Source organism: Geotrypetes seraphini, chromosome 1 (assembly GCF_902459505.1).
Source record: "Geotrypetes seraphini chromosome 1, aGeoSer1.1, whole genome shotgun sequence".
Lineage (NCBI taxonomy): Eukaryota > Metazoa > Chordata > Amphibia > Gymnophiona > Dermophiidae > Geotrypetes > Geotrypetes seraphini.
In genome coordinates this window covers 432,124,843-432,152,087 of record NC_047084.1, presented here as the reverse complement: position 1 = coordinate 432,152,087, position 27,245 = coordinate 432,124,843, and the positions used below count along the sequence as shown (strand labels likewise).

General features: G+C 42.2%; 1 protein-coding gene across 7 annotated transcripts in view; it reads right to left on the bottom strand.

Annotated features, from left to right (window-relative positions):
- The window catches only part of IFT74 (intraflagellar transport 74), a 305,175-nt gene that overhangs the window by 84,645 nt on the left and 193,285 nt on the right, over positions 1-27,245 (bottom strand). For all 7 annotated transcript variants that reach the window (XM_033919374.1, XM_033919366.1, XM_033919348.1 and 4 more), the window contains 2 exons: positions 14,151-14,191; positions 6,147-6,226 (listed from right to left, as the gene is read on the bottom strand). In XM_033919374.1, coding sequence (XP_033775265.1) covers positions 6,147-6,226; positions 14,151-14,191 — 121 coding nt within the window. The remainder of the gene's footprint in view (positions 1-6,146; positions 6,227-14,150; positions 14,192-27,245) is intronic.

Sequence of the window (27,245 nt, the reverse complement as noted above, 5' to 3'; positions counted from 1 at the left end):
TTAAAAATTTGTATAGCTCCCCTATGGCAAGATTATACATTAATAATAATTTATCTGAAAGTTTTAAACTACATAGAGGAGTTAGACAGGGATGTCCATTATCTCCTTTGCTGTTTGATATTGTTTTAGAACCCTTATTGATAGCTATTAACCAGACAAAGGGGATACAGGGTATTCCCCTGAAAGAATGGGAATACAAATTATCTGCTTATGCGGATGATATTTTATTATATTTGCGCAATCCAGCTTCAACTATACCGTGTTTGTTAGAATTGATTGAAAGGTTTGGAATGTTTTCAGGATATAAAATCAATTGGAATAAATCTGAAATTCTTTCGCTTAATGTACATTGCATAAAATCTATGTTTGGTTCATTTCCTTTTGTTTGGAAGGAGGATGGATTAAAATATTTAGGAATTTGGATTAAAAATTCAATAGAGGATACAGTAAAAGAAAATGAAAAACTTTTATTAAAAAAGGTTTCGGAATTATGTGAACAATGGAATCCGTTACATATATCTTGGTGGGGGAGAGTTCAAACCATAAAAATGATGGTATTGCCTGTGGTTTGCTATCAAATGTGTATGATTCCGGTATTTTTTCAAAACTCTTTTTATAAAAAATTGAATTAAATAATTATTAAGTTTGTTTGGCTTGGCAAAACACCTAGAATTGCTTTGGTATCTTTACAGAAATCAATTAAGGAGGGTGGGATAAATTTCCCAAATTTTTATAGGTATCATCAGGCCTATATTTTACGTCAAGGTATGTATTGGGTCCTCCCAGATCTCATTGAATACACTCCAGATTGGTTATATTTGGAATGGCGACTCCTGTCTCCTTTACATCTTTATCACATTCTCAGTATCAAGATGCCCAGATTGTATAAAGAAAATAAACTTTTATTAGATACATGGAAAACTCTGAGGTATGTAAGTAATTTAACTGAAATTCCTATTAATAAATCAACAAATCAATCTATATGGCTAAACTCCAAGATTCAAATTGGCGGATCTAAGATTGTCTGGAGGCATTGGTTAAATGCAGGAATACGAACTTTAAATGATGTTATTTCAAATGGAAATATGCTTGAGTTTACACAATTGCAAAATAAATTTGGACTGAATAAATCACAATTTTATAAATGGTTGCAATTGAAGCAGGCCATTCAGGCAGGGTTCCCTGAATGGAAAAATCTAAATTCTCAATATAGCATGGAATTTTTATGCTTCCAGGCAGATTTTCTGGGTCACCAGGCCGCACAGTGGTATAAAGTTATTAGTGAATTGGTTAATAAAAAACCTAAAAATGGTCTTAGGGATATTTGGAGCATTGAGATTAAGCATCAAATTTCAGCATCTCAATGTCCACAAATTTGGTCTTGGAGAATAAGATGTACACTGTCAGCATCTATGAGACAAACTTGGTTTTTTCTTTTGCATAGAGCATTTTGGACCCCTGTTAGATTACAAAAATTAAATAGTTTATTGTCTAATAGATGCTGGCATTGTAAGCTTGATGTAGGGACTTTGGATCATCTTTTATTTTTTTGTCCCTATATATTAGCCTTTTGGAATTCGATCTGGGATCAAATAAATTCTTTATTAGAAAATCCTGTAGCATTAACTTATGATACTGTGATATTTGGCAAGTCTATGAGAAAAAAGAGTCAGATATCGGCAAGTAATAACAAACTTTTATTGATTATGACAGGAGTTGCCATGCAACATATTACTACCAATTGGAAAGATCACAGCAGACTTAACTTTAATTTCTGGTGGAATTCACTTTGTCATCTATACAAAATGGAACGTTCAATAGCAATACAAAATGGAAATTATAAAAGGTTTAATGAAATATGGGAGCCATTGACATTGTTTTGTAATGAATAAACACCATTTTCTTAACATTACTTATGAATGGAGGGGAAAGGGGAGGGATTGTATAAATGAAGAAAAAGGTAAAAAGAAAATATGAAAAAGATTGATTCAATTAAGAAAATAGTAAGAAAGGGAGGGGGGTAGAAGGGTTTAGATACATATACATTTGTTATTATCTTGATAGATTTATCAAGTGTTGTTTGTAAATCTATGTATCACTTTTATTGTACACTTGTTGAAAGATTAAAAATGAATAAAGAATTTAAAAAAAAAAAGAGATTGATATGAGACTGCTGTTTCTGGGCAGACTAGCAATTCTGTGTATGAAGACTGCCCAGATAGGCTCCTCAAGTGTATGGGGATGAGTCTGTGGCAAGAACCTTCTAATGTAGAGAAGTTGGAAAGAATAACCCTCTGGAGAAATTTGAAGGGTTCTTTCACCACTGCAGAGATGGATGAAATGACAGTAATCTATTGAGACAGTGGGTCGAGAGCTTGAGACCACTGAGATGCGAAAGACCATTGAGGTGTCCGGAGATGATGTCTCACGAATGGAATAGCATGCACCGTAGAAGGCATGTGACTGAAGAGCAGCATCATGTTTCTGGCCAAGATAGAAGGAAATTGAGAGATTTGATTGGAAAGCTGAATCAAAGCTGAATCAAAGATTTTTAATCTTGTTGAGGAGGAAAATGCTTCGAGCTGAATGGTGTCAAGCAGAGCTTCAATAAATGGCAGAGTTTACGAGGGTTGAAGTTGTAATGAGGGAAAAAGTGACTTCAAAGTCCAACCGCTGAAGCAAGATAATTGTTGACCGATTCAATGGAAGCAGTCCCTGTGAAGAGGCAGTATGTATTAGCGAAACATCCAGATACATAATACCTGGAGATCTTGAGTTCTCAATTGTGCTGCCACTACGACCAGGCACTAGGTGCATACTCTGAGAGAGAAAGAAAGGTCAAATAGCAGAACCTTGTTTGGAGAATGGTGCTGCGCCACGTGAAATGTAAGGAAGTTCCTATGGGCTGGATGGAATGGAATGAGTGGAAGCTTCTTTAGAGCTAGAGAAACACAGGTAGTCATTCTGATCTAAGACGGGATTAGAAAGTACTAAAAACAATATGGGAAACTTCCTTTTCCAGAAACTTGTTCAGGTCCCTGAGAGTTAAGAGTGAATGGAGACCTCCCGTCTTCTTTAGAATGAGAAAATACCAGGAGTAAAAAAACCTCTAATTTTTCTATGCAGATGAAAGTTTTTCTATTGCATTCAGAAGAAATTTTAAAGACGAACACTCTTGGAGGATGATCCGGAGGAATCATTGAAGAGAATATCCTGCTGGAATGACTTTTAGAACACAGAGGTATGTGAAGAGTTCCCAACAGGATATTACAATTGGAATCGACCTCTGATTGGCTGAGGAAGAGGTTGGGGAAGAGAACAGCGATTATGCTCTCTAAAAGCCCAGCAAAAAGACTGAGGAGGCTTTTTAGGAGCTGCTGATGGAAAGTTGTGCTCTTCCGCTGTAGCCTAGAAAGAGCAGCTGGTTTTGAGGAATAACACCTTGATGTGTTGTAGGCGTAGAATAGTAACTAAAGCAAAAAATGATTTTCATGAACTGTGAGCTTTTGAGGAGCACTTTTACTAGGGTCTCGAAACAGCTGGTCTCCCAAACAGAACATATTAATCAATCTATCTTGATGATTGATGTCCATAACAGAGAATCTTAAGCATACTAGAGGTCTCATTATTGTTGAAAAAGCTGAAGCTTTGGAAGATAATTCAAATGCATTATAGAAGAGGTCATCAAGTACCTTCTAGGTAGGGAAGGGTACAAAAAAAATGTACCAGGAGTTTTACATGCTGAGGCTGGGCCGGTACCGAGTGAGTGAATGTTGAGGTGAGGAGTTTGGACATATCACTCAACTCCAGGTGGAAAAGTGCATCGAGCCTTTCGCGGAAGGAAAAACACCGGTACCGCTGGCTTATCTCCCGGTACCATCGGTGCTTCGGCTTGCCCCCAGAGAAGTGACTTCGAAGAGAATGCACACCTCGATGTAAGAGAAGCAAGCTGCAGAGTGGTCATCACTTGGTCAGCATCAAGGGACTCAATTAAATAGTTACTTGCGACACCGGTACCATTGGTGTAGTAGGTTGTCTCAAATGGATGACCTCGATGAGGATGCATACCATATGATAGAGACAACCTGTTAAGCTGGGGAGTGGTGGCGTCATCAAGTGGCCTGCATCAAGAGACTTGATGCTGTAAAGACCTATGACGCTTGCTGAGAAGTGGATGCTTCTAAGCTAGTTCCCCCGATACTGGAAGTTGATGCAGCTGTTGTGTGCAAAGATGTGAGATCTTATCCATGCTGGTCTTGAACAAATTTTTTGTTGAAGTGTCTGGCTCAATATCGAACGTGTCTGCAGGGTAGAACAGCAAGCGGAGCCAGTGTTTTCTGGTTCAAGTCCCAGAAGCTCTAACTGTAAAGGTTGGTGCACTTTGAAGCCCGTTAATGGTGAACATAAAGACCGCGTCAGTCAAATTGAATTCAGTGGCTGAGGGAAAAAGAAAAGGCCTCATCAGGTGAAGCTCGTGAGGACAAAAGAGCGGAAAAAAATGTTTCCCCATTCTTGTTTTTTTGAAAGAAAAAAGAATTAAACTTGAAAAAACAAGTAAACTAAAGAAAAGAAGAAAAAATATGAGTTTTAACAGCTTTGAACAGTTTAGTGTCATCTGCAAATTTAATCACCTCACGTTCCAATTTCCAGATCATTTATAAATAAGTTAAATAGCACTGGTCCCAGTATAGACCCTTGTGGCACTCCACTGTTTACTCTCCTCCATTGAGAAAAATAACCATTTAACCCTATCCTCTGTTTTTTTATCCGATAACCAACTCCTACACAACTGAACTTTGCCACCTATCCCATTACTCTAATTTTTTCAAGAGCCTCTCATGAGGAACTTTGTCAAAAGCTTTCTGAAAATCTATATATACTACATCTATATACACTACGGTTCATCTTTATCCACATGATTATTCACACCTTCAAAGAAGTAGAAAAAAATAAAATAATGACAAAAATAATTATCGGGAAGGCACAAAAACAGAGTTTGATGTACTTTTGGACTGACTCCGCAGAAAACTGAGAAATATTGTTTCCGTGAGCCAATGTTGGGCAGGAAGGCACTGGTGCATGTATGGTACAGGCAGTCTCGAGATCTTCAAAAGATTTGTTTATTTATAGTATTTATATAGCACTTATAGCCTAAGTGTACATTCAGGTACTCAAGCATTTTTCCCTATCTGTCCCAGTGGGCTCACACTCTGTCTAATGTACCAGGGGCAATGGGGATTAAGCGACTTGCCCAGGGTCACAAGAAGCAGCGTGGGATTTGAACCCACAACCTCAGGGTGCTAAGGCTGTTGCTCTAACCATTATGCCACAGACTCCCACAGTACACTTTCTGCACTATCCATATCGGGCTCCCTGGATGATGTTAACCACATGTAAGAATATATTGCCTGTTTGTCCTGGGATAAAAAAAAATTAAAATTAACACATAGTAACATACATAGTACACTTTTGGTACCTTTTCATTCTGCGCATCACAAATAATGTAGTCCCAGGAAATAAACAATAAGTTAAATAAAATAACATACTCTAAAGAACCTTGGCCCTAAGTCTCCCCATGGTACTCTATTCAGTCTCTTCTATAAGAATTCTTTTTCCACACACTATTCTCAACTATTTCATACACCATTCTCAACTATTTCCCAAGCATCAAAGTACAAAAATCATATTCCTGTCTAGACTCCACTGTGCCTCAAAAAATTTCAGACCTGTATTACAAAGCATTTCTAAGTTATTAAGGTTTTTTTAAGGGGGGATGAGCACATCAATATGAATTACAACATGCTTACATATCAGAATAATCACACATGCCTCTCTTTAGATAAAACCATGAAGAAAACTGAATGCAAAATTTTGCTTTATTTTCTGAATAAAATATGAACAATTAAATGGTTTTGGAACTATCACTGAAAAGTAGTGATAAATGTGTTAAAAAATAGGGAAAATAGGACAACAGGAGAAACAGAGATAAATGAATATCCCACTCTCCCCCCAAATTTAGAAGAGATACCAGAAGCTTAGAACAAACTCCATGACAATAGTAGTAATCTGGGCAGTAATCTGTTTTAAAAAATTCATACATTTGCCTCAATCCCAATTAAACTGAACCTTAGCCTTTTGTGCCATACCTTGGTGCTCCTCTAGGTCCAAGTCTAATTGTCGAATTTCTTCATTGAGCTGGTTATTTTTTTCCCTGATATCTGTCAATCTATAAATAATATAAATATTAGATAAGAAACACTGCCTTAATTTGAATTTTTTCTGTTTGATAATTATTTAAATATGAGCTACCCAAGAGATAAGTGTGAATAATTTGTAGTATCTGTCAGAAAGTAAAATACAACTCTTTTGGTCTTTATGTACCAACTAACTATTATCAGTTAGCGGTTCAATAATGAACATTTCCCTGGATTATGACATCAATAGCATAGAGATTCTCAGGAGAGGTTAAACCCCTTAGGATCAAATAAGCACTTTAAAAATAAATTTGCATATATAATCAATTTTACTTTTAGCATTCTTTGCTGTGGTAGGAGAAAATATTGAACTGGCTAAAAGGTAACATTATTTTTTTTTTCCAATTCTTTATTCATTTTTTCATCTTACATCAAGAACACAATATTACATCAATTGAATCATATACATCACTTGAAATTCTTTATATATATCATCTTAAATACATAAATTAACTCCCTCCCCCACTCACCCTTTTCACAAATATTGTAATCAAAAAAATCATATATGTATTATATTCATAAATATTGATTGAACCTATAATATAACTATATACCACCCCCTTCCCTTAATTATAATTATACTTACAGTGTAAAAAGGCGTCTAATCATTACAATAAGTTATCAATGGCCCCCAAATCTTTTTAAAATTATTATAATTCCCTTTTTGTATGGCAATTGCTCTTTCCATTTTGTATATATGGCATAACAAGTTCCACCAGAAGGTGTAATTAAGTCTAGTGTAGTTTTTCCAATTTCTGGTGATATGTTGAATGGCGACTCCTGTCATTATTAATAAAAGATTATTATTGCTTAATGAAATTTGACTTTTTATTCTCATTGACATCCCAAATAGAATTGAATCATATGATTGAGCTACATGGTTTTTTAATAAAGAATTAATTTGAGACCAAATTGATTTCCAAAAGGCCATAATACAGGGACAAAAAAATAATAGATGATCTAGAGCACAGTTCTTCAACCGCCGGTCCGCGGACCGGTACCGGTCCGCAGGAAATTTTTGCCGGTCCACGCAGGACCGGCAAGATTGACTCATTTGAACTTCCTGCCGGTCCGCGCAGGACCGGCAAGATCAGCATCGGAAGCGTGCGCTGGGCCGGAGAGATCTTGGGGAGCCTCCGACAGTGGCTTTCTCCCCTCTCTGCAGCTCTCCTTTACTTCCCAGCGCAGCGATTCACGAAGGCAGCCTCGGGGCTTTTGCTGAGTCGCGGCTGCCTCTGATGATGCAACTTCCTCTTTCCTCAGAGGCGGCGCGACCCAACAAAGGACCCGAGGCTGCCTTCGTGAATCGCTGCGCTGGGAAGTAAGAAGAGCTGCTGGGAGGGGAGAAAACCACTATCAGTCTGGGAAGCTGCTGGGCAGGGGAAAAAAGGGACAGCTGCTACTGGAAAGGGAGAAGGAGAGATGCTTCTGGGAGGGGAGGAGGGAAAGGAATCTGGGAAGCTGCTGGGCCAGGAAAAAAAAGGGACAGCTGCTACTGGAGAGGGAGAAGAAGGAGAGATGCTTCTGGGAGGGGAGGAGGGAAAGGAATCTGGGAAGCTGCTGGGCAAGGAAAAAAAAGGGACAGCTGCTACTGGAGAGGGAGAAGAAGGAGAGATGCTTCTGGGAGGGGAGGAGGGAAAGGAATCTGGGAAGCTGCTGGGCAAGGAAAAAAAAGGGACAGCTGCTACTGGAGAGGGAGACGGAGAGATGCTGCTGGGAGGGGAGGAAGGGAAGAGAGTTACTGCTGGACAGGAGGAGGAGGGAAGGGAGAATGAAAAAAGGAAGGAAACAGCTGGCAGAGAGATTAGAGGAGGGGAAGGGGAGACACAGGCATGAGAAAGTAGAGAGATTGATGATAGGAAGGGGTCAGCAGAAAAATAAGCAGAGGGACAACGATGATAGATCTGGTGTAGGAGAGATAAAAATGAAGAGAGCAGTGAAGCTGGAATGAATCATGTAAAATAGGAGAGAGGGGCACAAGCTGGATGGAAAGGGGAGAGGGACATAGAAAGAAGACAGATACCATATGGAAGGGGGAGAGGACAGATAGTGGATGGAAGGGGCAGATGCTGGATTGAAGAGACAGAGAGGGCATACGCTGGAAGGAAGAGAGTGAAAAAAAGATTGAAAGCAGAAACCAGAGACGACAAAAGGTAGAAAAAAATAATTTTATTTCTATTTTGTGATTAGAATATATCAGATTTGAAATATATATCCTGCTAGAGCTGGTGTTAGACATAACTGGGGACTGCAAAACCCAGGCAGAGCTTCTTTAGCTTTCAGCTGGCTTAGGGCGCTCTCTGACCAGGGGGCAGTTGCCCTAGTTGCACTCCCCTAAAACTATTCCTGTCATGTGTTACTTCAGTATTCTGTTAGCATGATATTTCTGTGTAGCATTCTGTAATAATTTGGCTTGTTCAGTTTTCTTGATAGTAGAGGGGATATATGTGAAGGGGAGGGGAGACAGGGGTTTTGTTGATCCTTGCTCTGAATTATTTGTATTTATAAAATTACAATTCTACAGAATATTGTTTCTTTTTATACTTTAATAAAATACATTCAATATAAAATCATAACAGAGGCTTGTGTGGATGGGATCAGATGATTTGTGGGGACCGAGCTCGCGGAGATGGGGTGGAAACGGGATTTTTAAATTTTAGTCCTAGTAGTTTGCCGGTCCACAAAATAATTATTTTTTTTCTGCCGGTCCACGGGTGTAAAAAGGTTGAAGAACACTGATCTAGAGTCCCTGCTTCCAGATTACAATGCCAGCATCTATTAGACTTAGAGCTATCCAACTTCTGTAATCTAACTGGAGTCCAAAATGCTCTATGTAACAAAAAGAACCAAGTTTGTCTCATAGATGCGGACACTGTACATCTCATTCTCCAAGACCAAATTCGTGGCCATTGAGATGCAGAAATTTGATGCTTAATCTCAATGCTCCAAATGTCTCTAAGACCAGTCTTTGGTTTTTTATTCATAAATCCAGATATCAATTTATACCACTGTGCGGCCTGGTGTCCCAAGAAATCCGCCTGAAAGCATAAGAATTCCAGACTATACTGATTGTTTTTAAAATAACATCACCTAGAGTCCGTATACCTGCAATAATCCAATGCTTCCATATGATTTTAAAACCGCCAACTTGAATCTTGGAGTTTAGCCATAAAGATTGATTGTTGATTTGTGTATTGGATTTGGAGTTAACTTGCTGACATAACGTAATGTTTTCCATGTATCCATCAATATTCTGTTCTCTTTATATTTTCTAGGCATCGTAACACTAAGAACATGAGATACGTTTATAGGAAACATGAGCCACCATTCCAAATACAACCAATCTGGGATATTTTCCATGAGCTCTGGGAGGACCCAATATATACCCTGGCGTAAAATATAGGCTTGATGATACCTATAAAAGTTTGGAAAATTTACCCCACCCTCTGCAATTGGTTTTGTAAAGATACTAAGGCAATTCTAGGCATTTTACCCAGCCAAACAAATTTTGTAAGAACCTTCGACGCGGCATCTGATCCTGTTTTTGACGTTTTTCTGTTCCTCCTGTCGTAAAAGCCGCTTCACTTTTAGATTGCCGTTTGCTCGCCATGCTACCGCACTTATGTCAGGCTCTTCGGTGAACACATTAAGGGGGAAATGTTATCTGTGGGCTACCATTAAGATGAATTATACAGGTCAACACATCATTTTCATCAGAGTTCATGTTGGGTGAGTTTTATAGGATTTTTCATGCTGATTTCAAATCTGTGTTTAGTTTTTCACTAGCACGTCACATTTTTGTAATGAGGCTCATTATATATAATTATAATCATGAGTTTATAGGATAAACGTATAAGGAGGGTTAACGACATTGTCTTTGTTTTTTTATATTACAAATGGTGATTAATGTCAGTCTTTATCATACCAAGACATTGTACTAATCATCCAGATAGTTTCTGTTACGTCTGTGGTTCATTCATGACAGAAGCACAACGTCACCTATTTAGAATTAAGTCCAGAATTGCATTTCATCTCGTATTTTCCTTGACAAGTTGTTCAAGGAAGCAATCGCCCACAGCATCCAGGAACTTGATCTCCCTACCGCAGCCGGAGACACCAAGGTTCCATTCTATCCCCGGATAATTGAAATCACCCATGATAATTGCGTTGCCTCCCTTGCAGTTGCATTTAATCTCGTCCGTCATCTCTCCATCAATTTCTTCGGACTGCCCTGGGGAGTCGGTAGTAGATGCTGATCTTCGTTTCCGTTCCATTTGTTCCCGGAATTTTTACCCATAGAGGCTCTAACTTATTCTTCGTTTCCAGCGTGTTCTCTCCGGTAGATTCAATTCCCTCTTTGACGTATAGGGCAATGCCCCCACCTTTTTGACCCACTCTGTCTCTGCGGTATAGCTTGTATCCCGGCAGCACAGTGTCCCAGATGTTTTCCTCATTCCACCATGTTTCTGTGATACCGATTTCAAGGTTATCTTTTTGTGCCATAGCTTCTAATTCACACATTATTCCTTAGGCTCCTTGCATTCATGTACATACACTTGAGTTTGTGGCCTGTTACTTTCTTGCATTTCCTTCCCTCTTGTTCCTTTCGTTCTGTCAGGATTTCTGTCTTGCCTATGATCCAGTGAGTCTTTCCCGCTATCTTCCTGCACGGTATCCTCTGGGTATACTGGTTTCCTGAACCATCGACTCTCTGTCGACTGTCGGTTTTCCCCTTCTTCCTAGTTTAAAAACTTCTCAATTTCTCTCTTGATGTTGCTTGCAAGTAGCCTCGTTCTGTCTCCGCTGAGGTGGAGTACATCCTTCCTGAATAGCTTGCTCTTTTACCCAGAATGTCGTCCAGTTGCGCATGAAGTAGAATCCTTCTTCACACCAGTGCCTCATCCACGAATTGACTGCTTGCAGCTTCATCTGCCTCTTCTCATTGGCCCTGGGTACCGGCAGGATCTCTGAGAATGCTACCCCTCGGCGTTCTGGTCTTCAGCTTCCTTCCTAGCATGCGGAACTGGTTTTTCAGTCCTTCCCTGCTGTAGTTCCTGTTGCTCATGTTGTTTGTCTCCACACAGATCACCACTGCCGTATCTTCCTCTTCCACGCTGTCGATGATCCTGTCGATGTAGCTCACTATGTCTTCTATCTTAGCTCCCGGTAGGCAGGTCACCAGCCGATCCTTTCTTCCTCCTGCTATGTGGTTGTCGACTTGTCTGATGATGGAGTCCCCCACGACAATCGCTGTCCTCTCTGTCTTCTCTTGTCTCTCCAGCTGCAGGTCCATGTCCCTGGCGTATGTCATTCTCTCCAGCCGTAGGTCTGTGTCCTCTGTGCACTTCCATCTTCCCTCTATCTGGTGTTGGCTTGCACTGGACTCGTCTTCCTGTGGGTTCCCTCCTGTTTCCAGGAGTCGCTGTTGTGTCACCCATTTCTTCCATGTGGTTGTCCTCCAGGTGGTCTTCACTCACTGTGGGTGTATATTGGCAGTTCCATTGTTGCTTGTGATTTTTCACGGCCTCCCTGTATGCCTCCTCGATAAACTTCTCTAACTCCCGGACTTCTTCCTCAATGGTTTCCTCTGTCTTGAAGTTTTCTGCCTCTCTGTCCTCCTCCACTGCTCAAAGTGCTTCTAGTTCCAGTATTCTGCCTTCCAGGAGTCTAACTTCTTTCTTCAGGCCCTCCAGTTCCTCGCATCGAGTGCACACATAAGACAGACTCCCAGATGGGAGTAAGTCGCACATATGGCAAACGGTGCAGAAAACTGGGTAGCTCAACATCCTGCTTCCGTTGCTGTCTGTTTGTCAGTCTGCTGTCTAAAGTGGTTTCTCCCTGCTTGGTTGTTTCTTGAGTGTCATCTGTGTTTGCTGCGGTTGCCGCCCTTTGCTCTGTTTGCTTGTGTGTCCTCTGTGTCTGCTGTGGTTGCCCTCTGCTCTTCTATGCAGTGACTCGCCCCTCTTTAAGGCCCTTCGCAAAGGCGCTTTCGCTAAGGCAAGCCCCTTTAACGCTTGCCTTCGATGCGCGCTGAACGGCTGAGCACCATTGGCCCCTCCCCTTTTAAGGGGGCACTCCAGTAGATGACTTCGAGTGTGGGCGAAGCTAACTCTCACCGCTGCCCTTGCTCTCTCCTGCCTTCTGCTCCTGCTTGCCTTCTCTCCTGCTATCCTTCTCTCCTGCTTTTCTCCTCTGTTCCTCTCCTGCTTTTCTCCTCTCCTGTCTCCTAGCTCCTTTACAGAGCCTAAAGCTCAGTGCCGTTGGCCCCTCCCCTTTTAAGGGGGGGCTCCGGTAGATGACGTCGGGGGTGGGCTGCCTCGCCTAGCAGCATTTGTCAAAACAAAAAGATGATCAGAAAGACAAAAGTCATCTAGGCATTGAAGAAGAACTATTATTACATCCAGTAATTTCAACACTTTGTCCTCTTCTGGGAGCCCGTGGACTGAAAAGCAAGTAACCTTGAAAGGTCACTTGGACACACAAAGTCAGAGGCGTGAAGAAAGTACAAGAAATTTATTACAGTATACCGGACTCTAGTGCAGTTAATAGCCTGCCTACTAGAGTGTCAGAAACAGGAAATACACGGACTTTTATGCCCTTTTTGCAAACTAATATATGCAAAAACTACAATTTTCATTTGTTACTTCTATAACTTTTCTACAATTATTATTGGCCCTAAGCTCACACTAGCAGGTCACTTATCTAACTCTTACAGTTCTAAATGTTAAATGTACAGAAGGGCAGGGTACATCATGGTTCAAACTCTTATCTATTTAGCTTACAATGTGGTAAGGTAGGGACATATATTTTAGGCAGATGAAGTCAATAGATTGTACACTTTCTTCAGCTATGTAGACCAGAGCAATATTTTAAACAACAGTTAACCATTTCATGACCCTAACCTGACCTCTTGATTGATATGAAATGCCAATGCTACCTTCGGTAAAAATTAAAGTACAGTTCAAAGTGTGACTCCCGCTTCTGTAATTCTGAGAAACGGATTTCTACAAGACAGTGCCTGTATCTCTGAGACTCGTCTCACAGAGACGATGGTTACTCAAAATACCATCTTCACTGTTAGATTTAGCAAAGATGCCTCCCCAAAAAGCTTGAACAGCGCCTTGCTAAGACCTTCAGTACGATGTTCAAGTTCCACAAGAGAAATGGCTGCCTTATGTGAGGTCTCAATCTGGAGTGCCCTCTTTAAGAATCTGCCAATATCCAAATATGAAGCCAAGGATCCTATTTCCATACAGGCTCTATAACACGAGAGACCCGCCACTTATACTTTAAGGCAGTGTTTCTCAACTCAAGTCAGGTTTTTAGGATATCCACAATGAATATGCATAAACTTGATTTGCATATATTACCTCCATTATATACAAATTATATACAAATTTCTTTCATGCATATTCATTGTGGAGTACTGCCAGTTCAGCTGATCTTGACAGGAGAATCCCTGAACAGCTGAGGTGGCAGGACTCCACGAAAATGGATCAGCTGATTGGGATTCCCCTGCAGCGATCAGTTGATGGGAAGCCTTTCGGATTAGATAGTTGGGTACCACGTCCAAAAAGCTGGCTTTTATGCGTTTTTCATGTGGATGTCTTTATATTAGAGAATGGGCAAAAAAGATACACATACTAGGGACCAAAACGTCTAGATAGGTCATTCTCAAAAGAAAAAGACAGATATCATGCTGTTTTGAGAACTGGCCTTTTCTCTTCTGGATTTCTGGACGTCTTTCCCAAGACGTCCAAACTCAAAGACGTCTTAATGAAAATGCCCCTCCACTTGAAGAACCCACTAGGGCTACCTATATTGGTAAAAATTCAGCCTACTGAGAATTATCATTTGATGAGTGCAGACATTTATAACGTTTAAAATAATACTTACTGTCTTTCCATGCTTGCTATTTCCTGATTGTCTTCTTTTACCTGACAAAAGAAAATACATTCAGAATGTTGACAAAAAAAAGTAAATATTTAACGAAAAGATTAAGTTAGTAGCAGAAAATGGGGCAATTGGTGAAGAAGGCATGCATGGAGTGTGTGTGCGAGTGAAAATCATCCCTATCCACCCTCTTTTTTCCATCTCTTAAACTCTCACCTCCTCCCTACTTTCCTTCTATATTCTTTATCCTCCTCTGTCTTTCTTCTCACTCTTCCATTCCCTCTCCTTACTTCCTTTCTACATGGGTAAATCCAAAAGTAAAGACAAAATACATTTAACGGTTTAAAAAGAAGTAACTGTGAAAAATTGAACATATCACTTTTCCACATAGTTCCCATGCAAAACAATGCATTTGTTGTATCATTCAACTAGCTTCTGCATCCCTGCAGAGAAGTTTTTCATCTGCTCCTGAAGCCAGGTGAACACCGCTTTCCTTTACTTCATCATGCTTTGTCTTTTGCTCTCTGGGTTACAGTAATGCAACCATATCTCATCACCAGTGACAATTAAAAACATAAGAACTGCCATACTGGGACAGACCAAAGGTCCATCAAGCCCAGTATTTCGTTTCCAACAGTGACCAACCCTATGAAAAATGTTACAATAACAAATTTAAGGCCTACTTTGACTCCTCATTGCTCCTGACCTATACTTTGATTCAGGCCATAACTGGAACAAGTAGTCATGGCCCATGGGGGGAAGAGTATCTGTAATGTTCGAGTGGGTGCTCACCTGGGATCATCAAATGGTTTGGTTTGATATAACAGCTACATTGGAGAGCGGCCGCACAATACTTACAGTCCTAGATTTCAAACGTATGGACTTTAATAAAATGGAAGAGTACATGAAGAAAGAGCTGTTAGGATGGGAGGATATAAGATAAGTGGAAAAACAGTGGTCTATGCTGAAAGGAGCAATAAAAATGGCTACGGACCTTTACAAGAAGAATATAAATAAAAACAAGAGAAAAAGGAAACCGATATGGTTCTCCAAACTAGTGGTGGAGAAAATAAAGGCAAAAGAGTTGGCGTTCCTAAATATAACCCCCCCCCCCCCCAAGAAGAGGAGTATAGAAAGGACTACCGGATGAAACTCAAAGAAGCCAAGAGAGATATGTCTGGCGAAAGCGCAGGCGGAAAAGCAAATGGCTAAAAATGTAAAAAAGAGAGACAAAAATTTTTTCTGATATATTAGTGAAAGGAGGAAGATGAAAAATGGAATTGCTAAACTAAAAGATGTGGAGAGTGAGGAGGAAAAAGCAAACGTGTTAAACAAATACTTCTGTTCTGTCTTCACGGAAGAAAATCCTGGAGAAGGACCGAGATTGTCTGGCAAAGTAACACAAGAAAATGGAGTAGATTCTGCCAACTCCTCGTCAGTCGGCGTTTGTGGCTGGAGAGCTCATTGCTCAAAGTGTGGCAGGGAAAGAAGTTACTTCTTCTGGAGTCACAGTTTCTATTTTAATCTTACTGCTGGGCTGGGCGTCTGAGCTTGCTCCGCCCCCCAAACAACCTTGCCGGGACTTCCAAAATAAAAAAGACTGCCTAAACGGCGCGTGGAGCCATTTTTTAGCAGCGGCTGCTGCCCCTCCACGCACCCGCCGAGACTGCCTGCCCTGCTCCTGTGTAGGGCCCGCCGACATCGTCTCCTCCTGCCTCGCCCGAATCCAATAATCTTACTGCTGGGCTGGGCGTCTGAGCTTGCTCCGCCCCCCAAACAACCTTGCCGGGACTTCCAAAATAAAAAAGACTGCCTAAACGGCGCGTGGAGCCATTTTTTAGCAGCGGCTGCTGCCCCTCCACGCACCCGCCGAGACCGCCTGCCCTGCTCCTGTGTAGGGCCCGCCGACATCGTCTCCTCCTGCCTCGCCCGAATCCAATAATCTTACTGCTGGGCTGGGCGTCTGAGCTTGCTCCGCCCCCCAAACAACCTTGCCGGGACTTCCAAAATAAAAAAGACTGCCTAAACGGCGCGTGGAGCCATTTTTTAGCAGCGGCTGCTGCCCCTCCACGCACCCGCCGAGACCGCCTGCCCTGCTCCTGTGTAGGGCCCGCCGACATCGTCTCCTCCTGCCTCGCCCGAATCCAATAATCTTACTGCTGGGCTGGGCGTCTGAGCTTGCTCCGCCCCCCAAACAACCTTGCCGGGACTTCCAAAATAAAAAAGACTGCCTAAACGGCGCGTGGAGCCATTTTTTAGCAGCGGCTGCTGCCCCTCCACGCACCCGCCGAGACCGCCTGCCCTGCTCCTGTGTAGGGCCCGCCGACATCGTCTCCTCCTGCCTCGCCCGAATCCAATAATCTTACTGCTGGGCTGGGCGTCTGAGCTTGCTCCGCCCCCCAAACAACCTTGCCGGGACTTCCAAAATAAAAAAGACTGCCTAAACGGCGCGTGGAGCCATTTTTTAGCAGCGGCTGCTGCCCCTCCACGCACCCGCCGAGACCGCCTGCCCTGCTCCTGTGTAGGGCCCGCCGACATCGTCTCCTCCTGCCTCGCCCGAATCCAATAATCTTACTGCTGGGCTGGGCGTCTGAGCTTGCTCCGCCCCCCAAACAACCTTGCCGGGACTTCCAAAATAAAAAAGACTGCCTAAACGGCGCGTGGAGCCATTTTTTAGCAGCGGCTGCTGCCCCTCCACGCACCCGCCGAGACCGCCTGCCCTGCTCCTGTGTAGGGCCCGCCGACATCGTCTCCTCCTGCCTCGCCCGAATCCAATAATCTTACTGCTGGGCTGGGCGTCTGAGCTTGCTCCGCCCCCCAAACAACCTTGCCGGGACTTCCAAAATAAAAAAGACTGCCTAAACGGCGCGCGGCCGTTCGGCGCGCCGGCGAAGGCGCACTTGCGCCTTAGCACGCGCCTTCGTGAAGCGACTAAGTGGAGCCCAAAACTACCTCTCCACCCTACACCAACCTCTCCCAGCTCTCCAGATCTGACTCTTCAAAATCGGATCAGCCAGCCTCGTGCCGACGACTGCTTCCAAATAGTCTAACCTGACCGGGATATTCCAGACTGGCCTAGCAGCAGCTAAGTATGTGCATGACTACTTCTTCACCTTTCTGCACACTTGAACAATCACTCTTCCCCCCTGCATGAATTCAGCTTCCCAACCGCATACCCCAACTGCATACTCCACCAGCTAGACCCATCAACCTCTGACACTCTCCTATCAACTACCGCAGAATCACCTTACATCTACCTCAATTCATCCCAGCCCCATCAATCTCTCCCTCCAACCCCTACTCAACCCTTCATCACTCTCTATCAAACTTCTGCAAGGCCCAACATGCCTAACTTCACAAAAAAACTGCTTACTCTCCTCCTCCTCTATCTACTCAGCACAAGAAATTGGATCACCAGAACCTTAGCATTTGAACCCATCCCCACCTACCTTACTTGGAACAGAGCCATCAAACCAATTAGACCACTTCCCCCCTCCAATATCCTCCATGACTACAAGGAATCAGGCCCATTCCCGATCACCGTAATCAACTCCACCCGACACTCCTCCAGACCAACACAAAAAAGAAATAGACTCCTAAAATATCTACCAAGTACTCAGCCCATCACTCGCTCGGAACACCAAACAATTTTGGGTGCCTATCTGAACATTCGCTCAGCTAGAAACAAAGCCCAACTGATCAAAGATTGGCTAGAAGAAACCCACCTCGATATCCTACTCCTCACCGAAACATGGCTAATTTCCGACCATGACCCCATCATCAAAGACCTACTCCCTCCAAACTACAAAATCATTCCATTATCAAGAAACTTTAGAAGAGGTGGCGGCCTAGCAATAATCCTCCGCGACCACTTCCAGTTCCAAATCCTCGATTCTAAACTTACCAACGCTCTGGAAATACTCTCCTGCAAAATCTCCAAAGCCGACTGCAAAGACAATCTAACTATTACACTATTTTACTCCCCCCCCAGCAAATGGAACCTAGCCAAAGAAGATTTCTATGAATACCTCCTCACAAATTCCGTCGCGGGCACCCACAACCTTCTTGCAGGGGACGTCAATCTACACCTTGAACAGGAAGAGAATTCCAACGTGGCCGATCTCCTCTCCTTCCTAACCTCCCTAGGTTTCTCTAAACCACCCCCCACAAAAACCCATGACAAAGGCCATCACCTAGATCTGATCTCCTTCCTCCCCAACACCACTTCAACCCCCAGCATCAACCTTAAAGAAGAAAACTGGTCCACCACTCTCTGGTCTGATCACCTTCGTTGCAATTTCAAATTACACTGGCTAATAAAACAAACCAAAAAACAACCAAAAAAAACCACCCACAAAGAAAAAACAAAATGGCCTAGAGGCCAACTCAACCCAGAAGAATTTTGGTCCCACTACAACCCAACATCCATCCAAGATCCTGACCCTAACTTCATCTCAGACTGGAACAATTTCAGCAATAAGACCCTAAACGACATTGCTCCACTGAAACTTTACAAGAAAAAACACCGCTCCTCAGCTAAATGGTTCGATGCAGATCTTCTTGCCCTCAAACGTGAAGTACGCAAACTGGAAAGAACCTGGTGCAAAACAGGCACAAACACAGATAGACACTCATGGCGAATTAAAGTCACAGAATACAAAAAAATGATTAAAGAAAAACGACACAAGCACTACTCCCAACTTATCAACACCCCATCCCTAAACACTAATAAACTCTTCAGAATAGTTAACTCCTTAATGGACACCGTCCCACATAAAAGCTCCCCCACTGAACTACCACCCTCCCCAACAAGCCTAGCTGACTACTTCGCCAACAAAATTCTCAACTTGAAAACAACGCTCACAACAACCAGCACTTACCCATATAACCAACCACCCTCTCCAGAAAAGGAGGGCTCACCAGCAGACATGACCTGGTCCCACTTCAATAACCCAGACTGGAACCTATTTCTCAAGCTATACTCAAAATATTCCAAATCCAACTGCCTACTAGATAACTGCCCTCCAACCATCATGAAAACTGCCCCCCTCCCCTTCAAAGCGGAACTCTTCAACTGGATAACCTTGTGCATGACAACCGGCCACTTCCCACTGGAACTTGGACACATCCTCGTATCTCCAATAATTAAAAACCCCAAAGAATCTCCCTCCGTAATCTCCAACTACAGACCCATCGCCAATATTCCTCTCTTCCAAAAAATCATGGAGGGACTGGTCAATCACTACCTCACATCATACCTAGAGAAATTTAACATCCTCCACGAATCCCAGTCTGGATTCCGCACCAATTACAGTACGGAAACCGTTCTAGCCTCACTAACCAATCACCTCCTCCAACTATTCTCACTGGGAAACAGCGCACTGCTACTACAGTTTGACCTCAGCAGTGCCTTCGACCTAGTAGACCATGACATTCTGATTAATTGCCTCGACTCCATAGGCATCGCCGGACAAGTATTAACCTGGCTCACAGGCTTCCTAAAAAACCGAACCTACCAAGTCCATAATGACGGAACCTTCTCCCACACATGGAGCAACCCCTGCGGAGTCCCCCAGGGCTCCCCCCTATCCCCGTCACTATTCAATATCTACATGGCATCACTGGGACACATGCTATCGAACCGTAACCTAAAATCCTATATATACGCGGATGACATTACAATCATCATACCCATCACCTCACTGTCAAATGAGACAGAACAATTCATCTCAACTGTCCTCACCATGGTAGAAAACTGGACCACTCGCTTCAAACTGAAACTAAACCCAGAAAAAACCAAGTTCTTCCTCGCAAGTCCCAACCACAAACTAACATCCACCACCCTGCTTCTTAACGGCATAACATATCCAATCAACTCTACTATAAAAATCCTCGGAGTCATCTTGGACCGATGCCTCACTTTAGAACAACACACTAACACCCAGGTCAAAAAATGTTTTTCCACCCTGTGGAAACTCCGCTCCATCAAACATTACTTTGATTTTCCCACCTTCAGATTGCTGGTCCAATCCCTAATTCTAAACTCCCTGGATTACTGCAATATCATATATCTGGGCTCCTACAAGAAAACCATTAAACGACTACGACTTATTCAGAATACCGCAGTCCGCCTCATCTACGGGCTCAAAAAATCAGACCACATCAGCCCTTTCTACAGGAAACTTCACTGGCTACCGTTCGAAGCAAGGATCATCTTCAAATTCGCCTGCCTCTGCTTCAAAACCCTAACTGGCTCAGCCCCGATATATCTTGCACGCCACTTCACCTTCCCAGGCCCTAACCGTACACGCAATGCACACCTGTTTGCCTACCCCTCCCCAAAAGGATGCATCCACAAAAGATTCTTCGATAAAACCCTCTCATTCCAAGCTGGCAAATGGAACGAATGCCTGTCCACTCTCATCTCTCCTGCCCCAACGTATCAATCCTTCAGGAAATCTCTAAAAACATACCTCTTTGATAAATTCCTCTAACCCCCGCCCCCCCGACCAAACTAATAATCCCTTGCCTCCCTCCCTACCCTCCCCCTCTCCCCATGCAACAATTATTGGATCTTTTTGTAATTGTCACTGGTTTATGCCATATAATTGTTAACCAATTCTCCCCAACTACATTGTTTAAATCGCTCTGAACTGTTTTTCGATATGCTGTAACCTCGATGTATCTTTGCAATAACTAAGCTGTAACTTCGCTGTAAATGTACAGTCTCTTATCCTGTAAACCGCTCTGAACTGTTTTGTGGTATTGCGGTATAAAAAAATAAAGTTATTATTATTATTATTAGTTATTTGTTGTTTTGAATTTTTTTGGCATTGTTTTTTTTTTTGTTCAATAGTTATATTTTCTTGTCTTTGTTTTTCTCTTTTTACATGTTTCTTACGCAGTGATTGCTGTTCTTCTGGAGTGAGAGTTGCTATTTTAGTTCTGTTTCGTTCTGATTTTTTTTACATTGTTTTCTTTTTCTTGATTAGACATACTTGCTTTGCTGTTCTTTTTTGGCGTGTTTCTGACGCAGTGATTGTTGTTCTTCCGAAGTAAGAGTTGCTATTTTAGTTCTGTTTTTTTCTGCATTTTTTTGACGTTGATTTTCCTTTTCTTGAATAGACATACTTGCTCGTTTTTGCTGTTTTGTTTTGGTGTATTTCTGACGTAGTGATTGTTTTTCTTCCAGAGTCAGAGTTGCTATTTTAATTTGTTTTTGTTCTGCATTTTTTTTACGGTCATATTCCTGCTTTTCAACAGATGTATTTGTTCGTTTTTGTTTTTCTCTTTCGGCCTTTTTCTTTTCAACTCTACCTGCTGAGGTGACTGCTCTTCCTGTAGATGCCTTTTACTAGCGATGGTGTTTTTTCAATTTTGTGTGAATTTTCCTTTAAGTGCGTTTGTTTAATGTTATGGTTGGAGTACCTTACTGTTGGCACTGAGTAGTGTAAAACAGTGAGTATTGACTCTGCGGAGGCTATTTAGGCACACTGACTGCAGACACTGTTTTTTTAGGCACATTGCTGTCACAGCTTTTTTTAGGCACACTGAGTGCTGTCAGTTTTTTTTTAGGCACACTGAGTGCTGTTACAGTTTTTTTTAGGCACACTGAGTGCTGTCACAGGTTTTTTTTAGGCACTAAGTGCTGTTACAGTTTTTTTTAGTCACACTGAGTGCTGTCAGTTTTTTTTAGACACACAGTGCTGTTACAGTTTTAGTCACACTGAGTGCTGGCAATGTTGGTGTTTTTTGGACACACTCACTACTGTCACTGCAACCAAGCAGAACCCTCCACCCAAAACAAAGCAAGATCACTCCCTAACCCCAACCAACCACACCCCTCCCCCAAAGCAAAACAATATCACTCCCTGACCCAACCAAGCACACCCCCTTCACCCAAACCAATGCAAGATCCCCAGCTCACCCCTCTCCTCAAAGTAAATTAAGATTGTTCCTTGCCCCCTCCCCTTAAAGCAATGCAAGATCACTCCCTGATTCTAACCAAGCACAACCCCTTCACCCAAACCAATGCAAGATCGCTCCCTGGCCCCCTCCCCAGTACACCTCTCGCCAAACCAAAGCAAAATCGCTTCCTGCCCCAAGCACACAGGTTTTGGCTTATCTGAGAAATCTCCTATTTTCTAAAGCAGCCGTGGCAGGGTCTGACGCAGGCTCCTTATAGCGATAGGAAAACTGCTGCTGGAGGAAACAGCCGCACACAAATCACCGCAGTTGCTAGAATAGATGTGTAGAGATAGGCATTTATTTATTTATGTATGTGTGTCTTTCTTTCTCTCTCCTTTGCCCACTGTCTGTCTGTCATTCTTTCTTTCTCTCTCTTTCCTTGGAAGCTGTCTGTCTTTTTTTTTCTTTCTCTTTCTCTCCTTGGACGCTGTCTCTATTTATTTCTGTCTGTCATTCTTTCTTTCTCTCATTCGCCTTGGACGCTGTATGTCTGGGTTTTTTTTCTTCTTTTTCTCTCTCTCCTTGGACGCTGTCTTTTTTTCTTTCTCTCTCTCTCCTTGGACGCTGTCTGTCTGTATTTTTTTTCTGTCATTCTTTTTTTCTCTCTTCTCCTTGGCTGCTGTGTGTCTGGATTTTTTTTTCATTCTCTCTCTCCTTGGACGCTGTCTGTCTTTTTTTCTTTCTTTCCTTGGACGCTGTTTGACTATATTTCTTTCTCTCTCCTTGGCCGCTGTATGTCTAGGTTTTTTTTTCTTCTTTCTCTCTCTCTCTCCTTGGCCGCTGGCTGTCTGCATGTCTTTTTTCTTTGCTTCTCTGTCCTTGGACGCTGTCTGTCTGTATTTCTTTCTTTTTTTATGTCATTCTTTCTTTCTCTCCTTGGACGCTGTCTGACTGTCAGTATTTCTTTCTGTTTGTCATTCTTTCTTTCTTTCTCTCTCCTTGACTGCTGTATGTCTGTTTTGTTTTGGTTTTCTTTCTCTCTCTCTTCTTGGACGCTGGCTGCCTGTATGTCTTTTTTCTTTGCCTCTCTCTCCTTGGCTGCTGTCTGTCTCTCTCCCTGGCCCCCTGTCTTTCTTTCTGTATGTTTCTCTGTCTCTCTCTGCCTGCCTATATTTTTCTGTTGTGCCATCCCTGACTGTCTCTCCGTGGCCCCCTTCTATCTCCCCCCCCCCCAGCAAAGCTGTCTGCCCCCAGCACACCCCTCCCCCCACATCAGTCCCCTTTCCCTCTCCCCCTCCAGTTCCTCCCTGACTGCCTCTCCGTGGCCCCCTTCTGTTTTCCCCCCAGCAAAGCTGTCTGCATACCAGCACACCCCTCCTCCCAAAGCAGCCCCCTTTCCATCTTCCGTTCCTTTGAGAATTTTTACCAGCATGGGACATCTGCAGCACCGGCATGACACCCTCCAGCCGTTCCTCTCAGCTATTGGAGTGAAACAACACCCTCCAGCCGTTTCTGTCAGCTCTCAGTCAAACTGCCACACCGCTCAAACTCCTGCACGCGCCGCACGCTGTTCAAGGTGCCACGTGCTGCCAGCCAGCACACGCTCTTCAAGCTGCCACGCGCTGCTAGCCACCGCACGCTCTTCAAGCCTCAAGCTGCCGCGTGCCGTAAACAGAATCTGGCCATGGAAGGACACTGCATTTGTCAGGTAGCACAGCTCCTAAGTGTGCATGCGCACTTAGAAGATTATTATAGTTGATAACTTAGCAACAAGAACTATAAAAAAATTACAATAATCTAAAAGTAATACCACAAAATATATACTCGTATAGTTATTTAAAATTAAAATCTCACATTAATAAATTTTGTATATATAAATGAACAGAACTTGAATATCCTTTCTCCCATTTCACAATCTGGCTCCCCATAACTATGAAACCTCAGATGGTCATCATAGTTTACATGTATGAAGATCAGGAAGGATAGCCCTAAGCCTCACCATGTTCTCACAGAACGCTACCTCAGGCAAAAACATATAGGCCCTTTTTATCAAGCCGCAGTAGAACGTTTTAGCACTGGCCAGCGAGGTACATGTTCCAATGTTCATTCAATTTCTATTAGCATTGAAGCATTTATCTCGCCAGCGAGTACTAAAACACTTGATAAAATGGGGCTATAGTTAATGAAGAATATGCGTGTACATTACTGGGTAGATCATGTAGAAAGGGATTCAATGTGGGTGTTAGCGCTTGATTGCAGTTGGAGCATACAGACCTGCAGTTGGAGCATACAGACCTAACCGTCTTCCCTTTTTCTTTTCTATCACAAATTGTAGTTATTCCCCTTTTTCTCTTTTGTTTCACAATATGTTTTTATTAAATTTATTTTTTACTGGTTTTATATATCAATTTGAATTAGATTAGCCACTTAAGATATGATTTGATTTGCAGAATATCAAATAATAATAATAAACTTGAAACTTAAAAAAAAATGAATGGTAAATAGGATATTAGCAATTATGCCATAATGCAGAGAAATATAAAGAAGATTTTAAGGTGAGGACAATCTGAGAAATTTACTGCCACGACTTGAGGGAGGTTAAGCATCGGAGCAGAAAAGCTAATAGCTGCCCCATCCACTTGGGCACCCCACCATCTACCAAACTCAACCCCCCAAAATAGAAAAAACAGCTATGCCATCTAGTGGACCCCACTCAAAAAAACAGCCCTAGTCAAGTAGTACTCCATATTCTACAAACAAATATCCATATTATTTGGTGGCCCTCTCACTGCTAGCACCTTGCCACCATCTTGGAAAATAGTTATGCTTCTAGGGATATTTCTTTGTGGATCAGAGGAAAGACACTCAAACAGGAAGTTATGCGCCAAAATGGGAATGAAACAGCAATAAGGCACCTAAGGCGCCAGATTCTTTAAACAGTTCCTTAAGTTAGGTGGTGGTAGGTATCGCACTGCCACCTAATTTAATTGCTTTTAATCTGCATGGTAATTGACTGCGCCATTAAAAATCAATTAAAAACCCGTTTAAAAAAGTAGGCATCAGTAGATGCCTACAAAGGTAGATGTTATGTTGTAAATGCTTCTAAGTAGGCACCTAAGGTCAAAGTAAGCGTGGTTAGGGACGGTGAAAACCATAGGTGCCGTTAGACGATTCTCAAACCAATCCCCTCAACTCTCCCACCAACAACAACTAGTTGGTGACCCTCTGGTCCAATCAAATGTATTACATCCCCAGGAATTTCCTATGAATGTCCCCACCCAAGATGTCCTTAAGTTACTGTACAGTCCAGCTTTGTCATTATACTACTGTATTGTATGGTATTGTATTATAGTATATACCTGTCACATCACTTTGTGTTCCCAGGCTCTAACCAAACACGCAATGCCCACCTGTTTGCCTTCCCCTCGCCAAAGGGATGTATTTATAAAAGATTCCTGGACAAAACCCTCTCTTTTTCAAGCTGGCAAATGGAATGATTGCCTTACCACCCTCATCTCTCTTGCCCCATCCTACCTATCCTTCAGAAAATCTCTCAAAACTTACCTCTTTGATAAATTTCTCTAACCCCATCCTTCCTTCCTTTCCTCTCCTTCCTCACCTATATACCTCTTCTTCCCCGGATCTTACTATCCTCATCCTGCACTCCCTTGTAACTGTATATATTCCTTTCTCTCCTCTCTTCATCCTTCCAAAGTATTTTACATCAATGTAGTCTTGTTAGAATGTTTATTTCTTATTTTTCCTCTATCTCTATTTTTCACTTCTTTGTTATTCTCCAGGTACTTTAGTTAGATTGTGAGCCTTCGGGACCATAAGGGAATTTCTAAGTACCTATCTTACTTTTTAATTTTAATTGTTATTGTTACTGGTTATTTTACCCTGGTTAATCTGACTCTGCATCTTCACTGTAAATGTACAGTCTCTTCTCCTATAAACCGCTCTGAACTGTTTTGTGGTATTGCGGTATACAAAAATAAAGTTATTATTATTATTATATTGTATTGCTTTGTATTGTCAAATGTACTGTGAATGTTGGCTTATAACCTGTTCTGAGCTCCTGGGAGGACGGGATAGAAATCAAATTAAATAAATAAACGTAGCCATTTGGAATGTAGGCTAGTAAAACCCTGACCAATATTGTAGACGCCCAAGTTCTGTGGTCAGTGGTGTTAGTTGTGATTCTTTAAATGGCGCCTAGGCATGATTGATACGTGGCTGGTGCCACTTTTGATTTAGGCATAATTTATAGAATCTGGCCCTAAGTGTTCTAGTGCATAACTGCAAGTATAAGTGGTCATGATTAAATTTAGTCCGCCGACAACTTCGATCTGCCGAAAATAAATGGCGTAAGACACGCCTTAACAATTACCTCATTCAGTTCAAAGAAAAAGCCTCCTATTATAAAAAAAACTATCCAACAAACTAAAAAAGATTATTACTCCAAGCTCATCTCATCCACCCGCAATTCTTCTACTCTCTTCAGTCTTGCACAGTCGCTTTCAAAATATTCTAAAAAAAAACCAAAACCCACCTATCTCAACTTTACCATCAGCAGCGGAACTTTCACAATTCTTTGACACTAAAATCAAAGATATTAGATCACTCTTAGGTTCTTCATTACCTACCCTTTCTGCTCAAACTTCTGTCGACTCGACTCAACTACCCTTCAGCTCCTTTGCTAACTTCAAAATGCCCTCATTATCTCATCTATTTCTCATTTTACAATCTCTTAATTCCTCTAATAACCTTTTGGAAAGTATTCCTCCATTACTTCTTAAAAAATTCTACTCTTTCTTCAGCCCATACCTTTGGGAAATGATTTCCAAATCTCTTTCAGACAGCTCGGTTCCAATCGCTTGGAAAACAGCTCTCATCTTTCCTAAACTCAAACAACACAATACAGATCCTACTTTACCTAAAAACTATCGTCCTATAGCCAATCTACCTTTAATCTCTAAACTTACGGAAAAAATTATTCACTCTCAACTAACAGATTTTTTCGAGAAAACCCACGCTCTTCATCCATGTCAAACCGGTTTTCGCTCTTCACACTCCACAGAACTATCTCTACTAGGACTTATCTCAACCATACACTACTATCATGATCATCAGAAATCTACTATTCTAATCTCTCTCGACCTGTCTGCAGCCTTTGACACTATTGATCAT